This window comes from Capra hircus, chromosome 22, assembly GCF_001704415.2.
Source record: "Capra hircus breed San Clemente chromosome 22, ASM170441v1, whole genome shotgun sequence".
NCBI lineage: Eukaryota > Metazoa > Chordata > Mammalia > Artiodactyla > Bovidae > Capra > Capra hircus.
The window spans coordinates 39,114,662-39,128,769 of NC_030829.1; the positions used below are offsets into that span (position 1 = coordinate 39,114,662).

The 14,108-nt window shown below is 47.7% G+C and overlaps 1 protein-coding gene across 4 annotated transcripts in view; it reads right to left on the reverse strand.

Moving 5' to 3' along the window:
• The window catches only part of PTPRG (protein tyrosine phosphatase, receptor type G), a 772,648-nt gene that overhangs the window by 103,776 nt on the left and 654,764 nt on the right, over positions 1-14,108 (reverse strand). For all 4 annotated transcript variants that reach the window (XM_018066932.1, XM_018066935.1, XM_018066931.1 and 1 more), the window contains exons 9-12: positions 11,402-11,586; positions 8,347-8,455; positions 3,403-3,452; positions 838-1,600 (exon numbers count right to left, since the gene is read on the reverse strand). In XM_018066932.1, the coding sequence (XP_017922421.1) occupies positions 838-1,600; positions 3,403-3,452; positions 8,347-8,455; positions 11,402-11,586 (1,107 nt within the window). The remainder of the gene's footprint in view (positions 1-837; positions 1,601-3,402; positions 3,453-8,346; positions 8,456-11,401; positions 11,587-14,108) is intronic.

Sequence of the window (14,108 nt, forward strand, 5' to 3'; positions counted from 1 at the left end):
ACAGAGCCACAAAATCACCCCTGGCTAGGAAGATGGCCATCATGTCCTCCTTGTGGAGGGTAGACCAGCTGTGCCCTGGAGTCATCATCCATAAAAAGCACAATTCAGAGCAAATGGGGCACTATTTCATAGGCTGGGATGAGCGAATCCCAGTTCTCCCCACGCTGGAGCTTCTCACCCTTGTAGTTTTAATAAAAAGTTACTTCCCCCAAGTGGCCCTTGGTGGTTAAAATAGCTCCCTGCCCTCTTCCTGATTATTTTCTTTGATATCACCCTATTTTTTTCCTTTACTATGACCGTTCACAGTCTCCAACAACCGTTAGCTACGTTTCTGGCTTGCCCATGGATTTGCTTGCTTGCTTTCCAACCTCTCTGTTTCCTAACTTCCCTGGTTCGGGCTCCTCTTTTACCCTGTGAGCTTCAAGCTGCAGCAACAAGCTCACCTCCGTCAGCACCCCGGCCAGCGACTGGCACGGATCAGGCAGCCCAGAAACACAGGGGCTGGGGAAGAGCCTAAGCAAACAAATCTGAAAGAATACATTTCTTAAGACGGATGCCTTTTCCCATCATTTACTTCATGGTATCGCTGAAGTGCCTGGAGTTACTCTGAGGCAAGTTGACTTTACTAGGAAGCAAGTATGAAGGCAAGACTTAGTCCAGCCACTTTAATAGAAGAGGTGATTTTTATCAGAAGAAAACAGAAAGAGACACACACACGCACACAATTCCAGGAATACTAAGCACTCTCTGGATCTTCACTCTCTACCCTCAAATATTTCTTCAAGGGTAAGACTGTTCACATCAGCTTGAGGGCTCAGGGGAGGGCCGGCCGCTTACCTGGGTTAACAGTGATGAACCTGCTATCCTCAGGAAACCGGTCCCCTGGGGGCAAAGGCTTCCTGGATGGCACCTCGGGCCTCGCGGGATCACTGTCTTCGTCCTGCTCCTCTGTGACTGTGGGGGGCACTTGGGTGGGGGTGACCGAGTGGGGGTCCAGGGCGTCCTGGGGTCGGGCGGTGGGGATGGCAGTGCGGGCCCGCTCGCGCCCGGATGTAGTCTGATGCGCGCCCTCCTGGGCAGCGGTGCCGGGGGCCGAGGGCGCGGCGCTGGGCTGGGTGTGGTTGCGCGCCCGCGGGGCGTGGGTCACCCCGCTCCGCTCCTTCTTCTCGGAGTCCTTCTCGCCTTCCTCCTCGTGCTCCCGCTCGCCGTCCTCGCTCTCGCTCTTCTCGTCCTTTTCGCTCTCCTCCGCGCCCTCGCCGTCCTTGCTGGGCGCCGAATCGCCGTCGGCGCCCGGGCTGGCCAAGGCCTCGGTCGTGGCCAGGACGGGTCTGCCGGCCTGCTTGCTGGCAGAGGCGGCCGTGGGCAGGCGCGTGGGCCACACGGTGCTGGGGAAGGAGGAGATGCCGCCGCCGCTGAAGCCCAGGCCGGCCAGGAGCGTGCTGGTGACCACCGAGGCCACGGTCGCCTGGCTGCCGCTGGACGATGGGCCCATCCCAGTCGCCATGGAGACAAAGGAGAAGGGGATGCCGGAGGATGTCCAGGTGGAAGAGCCTGAGCTGATGGGGGCCATGTCCGCCGAAGAGGCCGGCGATGCTGTGGGCTTGAAGGGGTTGCCCAGGAAGGGGGGAAGGGAGGGAGGAAGAGAAAGCAGAGTGTCAGTCACTGGGATTGGGAACCAGGCCCTGGATGCGACCCTCCAAGGGCTTCCACTCATCTTCACCTTTATTCTCAGGGTCTCCCAAAGGCTGGTGCCAAAGCTGACAACAGGCCATCCGTGGCTGACCGTCACCGCTCTTCATGTTTTTATAATTACTTAAGATTTGTAATCTACATATCAAACCCAACTTCAACTTTTCACTGATATTGCTCAGGAGGCGGCGGCTAAGTGGCAAAAAAGTAAGCAGCATTCTTCCTGTCGGGTTCTCTACACACCTGGGAAACCCTGTCTGAAAGGCAAACGTCAAATAAGCAATACAGGGGCAACACCGGACGGTCACGTGCTGCTGGGGTGACACTGGAGGGGGCAGGAGCTTTTGCATTCACTGTGTCCCTTGTGGACAACTCGCAGCCCTGAGGTCTACAGTAGCTCTCCAGGACGTGGCTGCACATCTGAAAGCGAGGAAGTGGATGGACAGACAGTGGCCGGTACATGTCTGCAGTGGCCGGGTCAGAAGTCGGGCTGCGCTCTATGCTGCAGGCCTCGGGAGCCGGTTTACACCCGCATCCCTGGGTCGGGTGCTGTACACCTGCCATATCTGATTTCAGACCCTCCAGATTTAATCACAGTGAAATACATGCTTGTATAGATGACAGTAAGAGTCCCATTTAAAAAGCTCCAACTGTGTGCCTGGGCATCCCAGGCTCTCCCGGGGACACACGTGAACATCACCCTACTTTAGAGGTGAGGAAAATGGGGCACAGAGAGGTTAAGGGGCAGAGGTGCAGCTGACTAGCTACAAGTCTCAGCTCATTCTTCCCATCCTACTACATGAGGCTTCATGGAGGGACTGTATTTGCACACAGTATCTTACAAAAATAAGTGCTGCTCTGACTTATTTATTTTTAGTCCTTGAAACCTCACATGCAGAATCCAGAATTCCATCCCATCATTTATGTAGTTAAAAGTAATACAGCCAGAACCACTTAGATTTCACCACTGTCTCATCAAGTTTCAGTTCGAAAAGTCTGTAGTTTAAATGATGATCAAGTTAGCAAACGCTGAGTTTTGAAGTTGGTGAATGAAATGCCAGGTGCCACCCACGATAAAGCACTGGAGACAGAGCAGCCAGACAGTCTGGCTTGAGCATGATGCCTCTCTTGCTCTCTGGGAGATGCTGGGCACATTAACTCACTGAGCCTCAGCTTCCTCATCCATAAAATGGGAGTCATAGTAATACCAAACTTGTGGGATGCTGTGAGGGGTAAATAAACTAATACTCTGTGCCTGAAACCCAGGAAAAACTCAATATATTGTAGGATTTGTTATTACGAACACTGCAATTATTATTACAATTATTAGTTGTACTAGAAAGGAGAAAACATAGATACTGAGGCTCCAGCATGGGCAAATTCTTATAACTTTGGTTAAATAACAACCTTTCAATCTTAGTCTGTCCCTACTCCTTTGCATTCTTACATCCTATGATCTCACAAATTATAAACCATTCCAAATTTTTATCTTGACAAAAACAATACAGTATAACACTGCTGGCTTAACTCTGTTGCAAGGCTTTTTAAAATAATGCATTGTACTGAATTATACAGAGTGTATAATTTATTCAGTATTTTAACTAGTTCTCATTGAGCAGTTTGACGACATCATACTGCCACCTTGTGGTGACAGTTCTAAATGCATGCAAATTACCAACCAGCCATGACAAAGCAATTATATTCTCTACTTACCACTCCTGTTTTGACAATTCTGGTCCCTTGGAATATTCGAGTGGTATTAGCTGAGAAGCAAAGAAATTATACTGTAAACAGCAGAACTTTCTTGTTGTTCCAACAAAACTGTACTTACCTACACAAATCTGAAAAACATAATTTTTACATTTATAAATTCTTTATTTTTTTTCCCCCTAACTATCAAAAAATGTGAAACCCTTCTCAGTTTGTGAGTCATCAAAAAACACGCAGATGGTCGTATCTGGCCATATCTGTGGGTCATAGTTTCCGACTTGTCTTAAGCTCTTAGTTTAAAACTTTACAAAATTGTCATCATTTTCTTAGTTAAGATAAAACTTACATAACAGCAAAATGCACAAATCTTCAGTGTAGAGTCAAATTAATCTTCACTGCTGTATAACTCGCCCTCATATTAAAATACAGACATCCTCCAGCACCCCAGCAGGTTTGTACATGCCTCCATAGAGGTGTTCTCACGACCGCTCTGACCTTTGTCAACATTCTATTTTTGAACTTCATATTATTTCATTGTTACTCTCTCTATTGTCTTTTTTTTTTGGTGATAATGTCTTATATTATCCTTTCAGGGACTATAATATGCATCCTAAACTTATTACAGTTTACCTTAAACTAGTACTTTTTAATCTCTTCCTTAAAAAATGTAAGAACTGTAATCTATTTGTCAGACTCACTTTTTGTGCTGATCTCAAAAACAACAGTCCTATATAAAATAAACATTTGCTTCCCATACATACATGGCATTGAAAAAGGTGCAAAAAAGTCACTAAATTCCCAAATAAATAACATTGTATCTGCTGGAGTTTTTACCTAAATTAGAAGTGGGGCAAGTACTGGAACTATTTTTTATTTGCCCTGCAAGCTTTTTGAAAAACAAAACAAAACTAAACAATGAATTCATTGTCAACATTTTAAACAGCAGCTTTAATCTGAAAATCCCAATTTCCTGCTCATCCTGAAAAAAATCGCAATTTTTGGCAAAACTAAGTTCGCCTTCCTGCAGGGCACATTTGGCAGGGGCTAAGTGTCCAACACCCCCTTTCAAAGGGCACCTCTCCAGTTTTCCATGATGGTCCCGCCTCATTTCTGTGTGGTTCCCTGCTGGGCCACAGGACGTCTACATTTGCAACCCCCAACTTAACGATATATTCACTTTGCTCAGCTGGAAAGTGAAACGTGTAAAGAGACAACTGTGAGGAATAGACTGATCTACACGTCAATACAACCAGGTCAGATGAGGCAGCCCAGGAAGCAAACAGTCCTTGCCTGGCACTAAATATAACCTCCCACGATCAGTGAGCTGCTTCGGGATCAATACTGTGCTGCCTCAGACAGGTATACACACCTCCCTTTGTTAACACAGGAAGAAGGCTTCCTAAGAGATCTGCTTTTCCTGCCCTTTACAAAGGCCTTAATTTAAGGCCAACAAACTCAGTGGCCACTCCATCACTGTGGCTGTTTTCACTGATCCTGAACAATTCGCACTGGGGTCAGTGCTAGTTGTGATGACTAGGAAGCTTCTCTAGGGCCTTTCAGATCACCAATCCATCGGCCTGGTAGAATTCAGGGATGGGGGGAGAAAGAGAGACATGTCTCCACTGAGCTGTCAGGGAGATGTAGCTTCTTCTTGCAAGAGGAGCGGAAGCTTGGAATCTCAGCTCTATTTAGCAGGACCATCCTGTGTCTCTGTCTGTGATTGAAATGGGATATTTTCCTGCTGCCTTATAGTTCCTGGGGCTATTTTGAAGTATCATTTATGTTCATTGCTACTCAGAAATCACCATCACTAACAGACCCACCACTTGTCACTGAATACTTTCATAAAAGAAGTGCAGCAATGACTACATTGCCGATTTGCATGTTTAAAATATTTTGACAACTGTATCTAAGTGTAATTGGTTTCCTTTCCTATGTATTTTAATTATTTATTTTAAACCATTCTGAGAGAGGATCTGATGGGTTGGCCAGGCTGCCTGATGGGTCTGTGGCTCAAAGAGAAGGCTTACAAGCCCTTATTTTGCATGACTGTTGAGACCTGCAAAAAAACTTTTGAATACTTGGCAATCAATCTTTTGAGCTGTTTGTTGAAGACCCAGGATACAGGATAATATTTATGCTTTAGGGGCGGTTTGTCGTTGTGTATAAATGACTGGGCTTTGGAATAAGAAACTGGACTCTGCTTTGTAATCAAATGACTTTTTTTGGTGTGGGGCAAGTTACTCAACTGCTCAGAACATCGTTTCTCCCTCTAGAAAATAAAGCCTGCATTATAAGCTGCCACGAGATCAGATGAGATGACTTAGGGCCAAATGCTCTGTAACTAGGCGCTGCTCCACACACAATGATCACCATTATTATCATCATACTTACTACAGTAAGGTAAGCATAACTTATTTATGATGTTATACAGGACATAAATATCATGTTATTTACTACGTGCTGTGCTGTGCTTTGTCGCTTCAGTTGTGTCCGACTTTGTGAGCCCTTGGACCACAGCCCGCCAGGCTCCTGTGTCCATGGGATGTTCCAGGCAAGAACACTGGAGTAGGTTGCCATTTCCTCTTTCAGGGAATCTTCCCAAACCAGGGATGAAACCTGCGTGTCCGGCATCTCCTGCACTGCAGGCGGATTCTTTACCACTGAGCCACCAGGGAAACCCACGTTATTTATTATAATAATGAAAATATTCCACATGTCTTTCTCATGCTGCCAAGTCAGAGGCAAACTTTATCAAGGGGAAACCTAATTATTCTTAACAAAGTGCCCATGAAATTCCCTAAGTTCATTTCTTTCCCTTTTAACACTGAACTCTTAAGTTGATCTGTCTTGAACTTTGGCCTCTACTGCTCACAAGCTCCTAGCTGGTTCACCAGAAAAGGTGCTAGATGACCTGCAGAGTTGATTTTTCCACTGCCCACTGGAAGATGCAGGGAAGATCCCAAGGCCACTGTATGTCCCTTGGTCAACATGCAGGGACAAACACTGATACAGAGAATGAGTGAATGCATGTCCACCCCTGAGCAAGGGAAGTCTTCAGGCAGAGGAGGCACTGCCATCTTTAAGGAGTCACCGTGATCAGACATTTTAACTATTCCGTGCTCAGAATTTACAGCTGACGAGGCTTTTGGGAACTGCATTATATTACAAACATTTCATTTTTCAAAGTCTGTGCAGAAGCCAGTGAGCTCAGGGGCCTATTAATCAGGAAAGGCGGTTTTGCAGATTCCAGGTTCCTAGTTAGAGCGCATGGGCAGCCTAATCATGATTTATGTGCCCAAGTTGCCGGGCTCTGGCCTCAGCAAGCGTGCGCCTGGCTTCCCCTTCTGTCTCCCATGGGCTGGCCCAGACAGACCTGGCCTTGGCCTGTGGACTCTCCTCAACACAAGCAGATGGGCCTGTGCATTCAGGTGGACACACGGTGAGAGCGACTTACTCGTGAAAAAAATACAGCCATGTTAATTTCAAGTAGTTTAAACGGAAGGATGAGCTGAGGTAAATGTCAGCAAAGGCTCTTTCAATACTAGAGGCAAACCTGCAAAGCTAGAAGGGATCCTTGGAAGGAATCTCAGCTGCAGGGGTTCCTACTCTGGGTTCATCACATACTATCTTTCATACTAAGCCTCACACTAAGGGGATATTGAGCATTGGTTCTAGGCTCTGTGCTAATTACGTAACATGAATCACCCTGTCACTTGACAAGACCCCCACGAAGGCAGTACTCTCCTAATTACCACCTTCAGACTGTGAAATTGCAGCTTAGATACATTAGTCAACATTTTCAGAGTCACAGAAAGATCACGTGGCAGCCAAGATTCAACGTGGGGCCCTCATGTCAGGCCCTGGCTCTGAGTCAGCAACTTCTCCATCTCTCGTTGCATGCCTGGTACCTGAGCCATCTGGTTCAAATTCAGATTCCTGGGCTTCATCCTCTGAGGTTCTGAGATGATTAGTCTGGGAGGGCCCGTGAATGTGCATTCTTCACAGGATTCCAGACAGTGAAGCTGGATCTATGGTTTACAGGTTTCTGAGACCCTGGAAGTTGTGATATACAAACTTCTGGCATTTTCTAGGGAAAATGTCCAAAGTCTTCAACCCAGATACATAACTTAAAATGTTAAGAAGCATTGGCCTGGTTTGCATCTCTGAAACCGAGGATTCAGGAAGTAAAGAACCTTCCCAGGGAGGACATCAGACAGGCAGAGCAAAGCCTGATGCCCTGGTCGCTCCCTCCACACTGGTCTTAGTGCGCTTCACAAAACTAGGTCTGCCAACTACAGTGCACAGGCCAGCTGCCAATTTTTGTCAATCAAGTTTTACTGGAACCAGGACTGAGATGATCGTGGGGCAAGTAGGACAGAGAATATCCTGTCTTCACACAAAGTTTTGATTTTTTGTTGCTGTTCATGGGTATTTTACACTGATTTTGGTTTAAAAAATATTCCATTTAAAGATGACATCTTTAATGACATCTTGATGACAAAGTTTTTAAGAGCTCCTTTAAATTCTTCACCAAAGTGAATTCTCCTCTTGCCATGCCCCAAAGCTGAGCTGAAACATTCCACTAGACCCTAAATCAGCTAACTGGGTCATGCTGGAAATCCAAAGACAGCACTCCTCCCCGTGGCTAGGAGACGATTCTATGATCTGATATAGTAGCAGACACATACTCGGATCTCCATGTTTGGAAAATAACGTTAATTTTAAAAAATAATCACTTCACCCTTCTTCCCCTCCTCTTGCCTGTGAAACCTCCTACCTAAAAGACAGGCCAAAACGGCCTAGGCTTTTCAGGTGTGACTGCAAAAACCCACACTGATGTTTAGAGGCCAGGTTTGTAGTCTCATGTGTTAAGTACCGGAACAGGAAAAAAGACAAAGCCCAAAGGAGAAGGGCTCAGGGCAGACGAGAAGGCCAGCTCCTCACCTTGGAAGAGCATGGTCTGGCTGAAGTCACTCCTCATGTCGTTGCGACACACGGCCTGGACCCGGAACAGGTAAAGGCTGTCGGGTGAGACGTGGCTGATGGTGGCTTTCTGCAGGGTGAGGAAAGGACAGGACTAAAGCCGAATGTAAAAGACTGTTAAGCATCACATGTAGGTTTCTGGGTACCATGCAAAGCCCAGCAAACACGGTGCTTCCTCACTGACCAAAGGCTCACTCTGAAAGGAACAAGCATTCAGAAGCAACCTCACCTGGGAATATGTTCTCAACACAAAAATATGTAGAGTAAGAGAAGGGACACCAGCCTCGACACAGATGCTGGACTCCGTCTTGGAGTGTGCCTTCAGCCCTGTTTATACCCATGAGGCTGGGACTTCTATCAAAACTGCTCTATCTTGTAAACGATAATGATTTACCATCTAGAATCATCAAGTGTACTGAATTTCCGGGGCCATGCAGAGTTTAGAGAAGCCACAAGAAAGTCTCTGTGTTACTGTTTCTTTGCAGTTTAAAGGCACTGTTGTACCTTGACCTTGGATAACACAAGGCATGAAGCTGGAAGAATACCTGACCGGAAGTCAGAGGACAAGAGATCTACCTGTGTCATGCCACTCACCAGCTCTGTGATTCTAAGTCAGCTGCTCAATGTCTTTTGGCCTCTGCTCCCTCCAGCTGTTAAGTGGAGAGAGCAAGATTTCCCTCGCAGGGTTCTTGTGATTGTCATACAACACAGGTCAAGCAAGCCTTGATTGGTAGTCCTCACCACACAATAGAAACCACGCCCCTGGTCTAACACAGGGGTTGGCAAGTGACAGCCCACAGCCCCAGTCTGGCCTACTGTTTGTTTTTTGTAAATAAAGTTTTATTGGCACATGGCCACACCCATTCATTTCCCTGTTGCCGTGGCAGCTTTCACCTTTCAGTGGCAGAGTTGAGTAGTTGCCCACAGATGCCTTAAAACCTAATATCTTAACTCTTTGACTCTTTCAAGAGAAAAATTTCCCAATCCCTGGTCCCAGGTCAGGAGCCAAATCCAGATCCCCATCCCGCAAAGCTTTACTCCAAGAGACTTTTAAAAATCAGAAAATGGAAAATGCCTAAAAAGTTGGCAGGGCTTGCTTACCCAAAGAAACAAGTAGCAAAAGCAACTGATTTTTAAAGACTCCCTGATGATGAAATGTCTCGTCACTGAATTCTGGGCCAGGTCCAGAAAGCAGCTCTGGGAGCTTAACCACTGAGTGGGTTTCCCCCAAGGTAGCTATTGAAAACCTCTGCAGAGGCATTAACAAGTTACTGTGGCCATGCCTGCTGCCTGCTGCCTAGCAAATGTATTCCTGGGTAGAGCGGGAGGTTAGGGTCCTGTTATTTCACTTTCAGCCTATCTTTTGGAAAAGGCAGGCAACAACACCTGTTCCCCAGGTTGGCAGTGAGGGTGTGTGTGTCAGGGGGATGCTGGCAAAAGCCAGGAAAATGCTTGGGGAATGTTTCTGGGCCACAAGAATCCTAAATTGGAGAAAAGCTTTGCTGCCACTAAGTCAGCACTCTCAACTTCTTGAGGAATTAAGAAAATTAATTTTGTGTGTCCCCAAAGAAAAGAACCACCCCTAGAAATCCTTATAAAAAACTTGCTGTCAAAGCATGTTTTTCTCTACATCTCTCTCTTTCTCTGAAACTCATTTATGCCTCAGTCTCTAAACCTGTGACCTCGTCTTCTGTGCAGAGCAAAAATCTTCGCTTCCTCTAAGCAGGGATGTATTAGAATTCACTCTGAGCTGGTATCTATTCATCTTTGCATGTTTAATTATCTCCCACTTAGTATAAGAAACCGAATAAGCGCCTAGCTAGTTTCTGCTGATTAATGCAAGCCCCTTCAGCTCAGAAAGAGAAACCTCCCTCCCGGACTTTGGGTCCTGACAAGAGAAAAGGTTAAAACACATCACAACCTTGGGTGCCTTTCAACAGATTCCTCTCTGATTTCTTGAAGCTCATCATTCCCTAATGTGACCCAGATAACAACGTCTAGTGGGGAAATTGAAAATATAAATGGAAATGAAGTAAAAGAATCGTCATCTGAAGCAATACGGAAAGTATTACTCTGTAAGTGATTGAACGGGCCCTGGGGACTCTGTATTGGGAAGAAAAAAAGCAGTAACAGTCATTAAGAATCCCACTTGGTGCTATTACATTTTTCATGTACATATACAATGATGGGCTTCATTATCCCAAAGACTTCTTTTGATTAACAATAAACGCCAGGCTTTCAAACCCAAATGTGTCGCTTTGAGTTTCCGGGCAAAGATGTAAAGACCAGCGCTTGTTGGAGTGATTGCTTTTCTAGGGGAAGAAGACTTGGCTTCTGCAAACATCTGTTCTCAAGGGCCTTGTAGGGGGCTGGCCACTAAATATTTATGCACATCTAAGATGAAACACGGAATTGGGCACGTGCTCAAAAGTGAAGTCAGGTATTACAGGGTCTGAGAGCCTGAGAACTGTGGTTAAAAATGGTGTGGTCGCTGAGGTCTCACAGGTAGAAGGCGTGAGGCAGATGAAATGTGACAGAAGGGAGCGGTGGGGACTGCAGAGGGTTGCCTGGTGGGGGTGAGGGGAGGAGAGGTGGGGAGGAGGAAGGCAGAGGGGGAATAACTGCAGTAATGGTAACAGCGAGCACTGACAGTGCTCACACCGTGGCGGCCCCGCTGTACGGTTAACCGTGTAACACACTTAGCATTTACACTAACGCTATCACATGATGAGGGCTTCGTGGAGACTTTCTGACGTCTCTTTTTAAATAATGAAAGAAAGAGCAGTCAGTTTTGAAGGGCTTAACTACAAACAGATTAACTCTTCCTGGCAGTGCGGCCGGCAAGTTTAAGGGTGGGATGGAGCCCAAGCAGGCGCTGCAGCGCTGTCCACGGCAGTACCTGCTTCACCAGGAAGGCGGCCTGGGGCTGGAATGTCGCAGAGGAAGCACCCCCGGAGATGCACGGGGGCCCCTCTCATGGCCCTGGATGCCCCGACTCAGAACAAGGCAGTCTTACCAAGTCCTTGTCGCTGTCCTTGGTGAACGTCTTCTCCTTCTCGTCCTCGTTCTTGGTCCAGCTGTAGGACACCATGTAGTTCATGATGGGCGGGTGGTAGATGGTCTCCGGCTGACTCCAGGACACCTGCAGCGCGGTCTGGTTCAGCGGCTGCACTTTCATGTGGACGGGCGGGGAGCTGCAGACTGGACACACACGGCCGAGCTCAGCGCCCGGCGGCACCCCGGGCCCCATGCCCCGCGCTCCTGAAGGCCACAGCCGCGAAACGCCGGCGCGGGAGGACGGAGAGTGCCCACGCTCCTGCCACTTAGAGCCTCCCCCGCCAACATTTTCCCTGCTAACATTTCCCTGTTTTCCCTCTCTCCTCCTCCTTCTGTACACACACACACACACCACACAAAGACACACAACACACACACACCACATACAGACACACAACAGACACACAACACAGAGACACACAACAGAGACACACACCACAGAGACACACCACACACACCACACAGACACACAACACAAGCCACACACACACACAACACAGACACACAACACACACGCACCAGACACACACACCCCCCCACACCCCACACACAGACACACAACACACACCCCACACACAGACACACAACACACACACCCCACACAGACACACAACACACACACCCCACACAGACAACAACACAGACACATCACACAGAGACACACACCACAGAGACACACCACACACACCACACACAGACACAAAACACAAGCCACACACACACACCACACACAGACACACAACACACACGCACCAGACACACACATCACACACCCCACACACAGACACACAGCACACACACCCCACACAAAGACACACAACACACACACACCACACAGACACACAACACAGACACACAACACACGCACGACACACACACCACACACAGACACACAACACACCCCACACACAGACAACACACACACCCCACACGCAGACACAACACACACCCCACACACACACAACACAGACACACAACACAGACACACACACCACAGAGACACACACCACAGAGACACACCACACAGAGACACACACCACAGAGACACACCACACACACAGACACACAACACAAGCCACACACACACCACACACAGACACACAACACACACGCACCAGACACACACACCCCACACACCCCACACACAGACACACAACACACACACCCCAGACACACAACACACACACACCACACACAGACACACAACACAGACACACAACACAGAGACACACCACACACCCCACACAGACACACAACACAAGCCACACACACACACAACACAGACACACAACACACGCACCAGACAGACACACACACACCACAGACACACAACAAACCCCACACACAGACACACAACAAACCCCACACACAGACACAACACACACACCCCACACACAGACACACAACACAGACACACAACAGACACACCAGAGACACACCACACACCCCTCACAGACACACAACACACACACACCACACAGACACACAAAACAGAGACACACCACACACAGACACACACCAGAGACACACCACAGAGACACACACCAGACACACAACACACACACAACATACACGCACCAGACAGACACACACACCACACACAGACACACAACACACCCCACACACAGACACACAAGACACACACAACACACATAGACACACCCCACACAGACACCACACAAGACACACACCATACAGACACACCACACACAGACACCACAGACACACCACACACAAACACATACCACACACACAGACACATACCACACACACAGACACACACCACACACAGACACACACCATAGAGACACACATCACAGAGACACACCACACACACACCACACACAGACACACAACACAGACACACAACACAGGCACCACACACAGACACACACACCACACACACACACACCACAGACACACAACACATACTCTACATACAGACACACATCACACACAGACACACACCACACAGACACCACACACACACCACACAGACACACCCCACACACAGACACCACACAAGACACACACCACACACACACCACACAGACACAGCACACACAGACACACCACACACAGACACATACCACACACACACACCACACACACACCACACAGACACACAGCATACACACAACACACACACCACACACAGACACACACCACACACAGACACACAACATACACACAACACAACACTTTCCTGCTTTATCCCTGCAAACAAATTATATACATTCTGAACTTCACTCCTTAATACTTGGGTCTGTATCTCCCAAGAATGAGGACATCCTGTAATGATGAGGATCCGAGTACCTGTGTGCCCCTAAATTCATGTGCTGAAACCTAATGTCCAACGAGATGGTAATAGGAGGTCGAGCGTGGGGAGACAAGTAGATCGTGAGGGGGGAGCCTCTGAGAGTGGGATGTAGGTCCTGATAAGACCCCAGGGAGCTCCCTCACCCCTTCCCCACATGACAACACAGCGAGAAGATGGCCGCCTGTGCATCAGGAAGCAAGTCCTCACCAGAGAGTGAGTCCCGCACCTTGATGTCAGACCCCCAGCCCCCAGAACTGTGAGAAATAAACTTCTGCTGTTTTGACACCCAGGCTATGGTGTGTGATATAGCAGCCCATGCTGACTACTCTCGTACCTTAGAAAATAA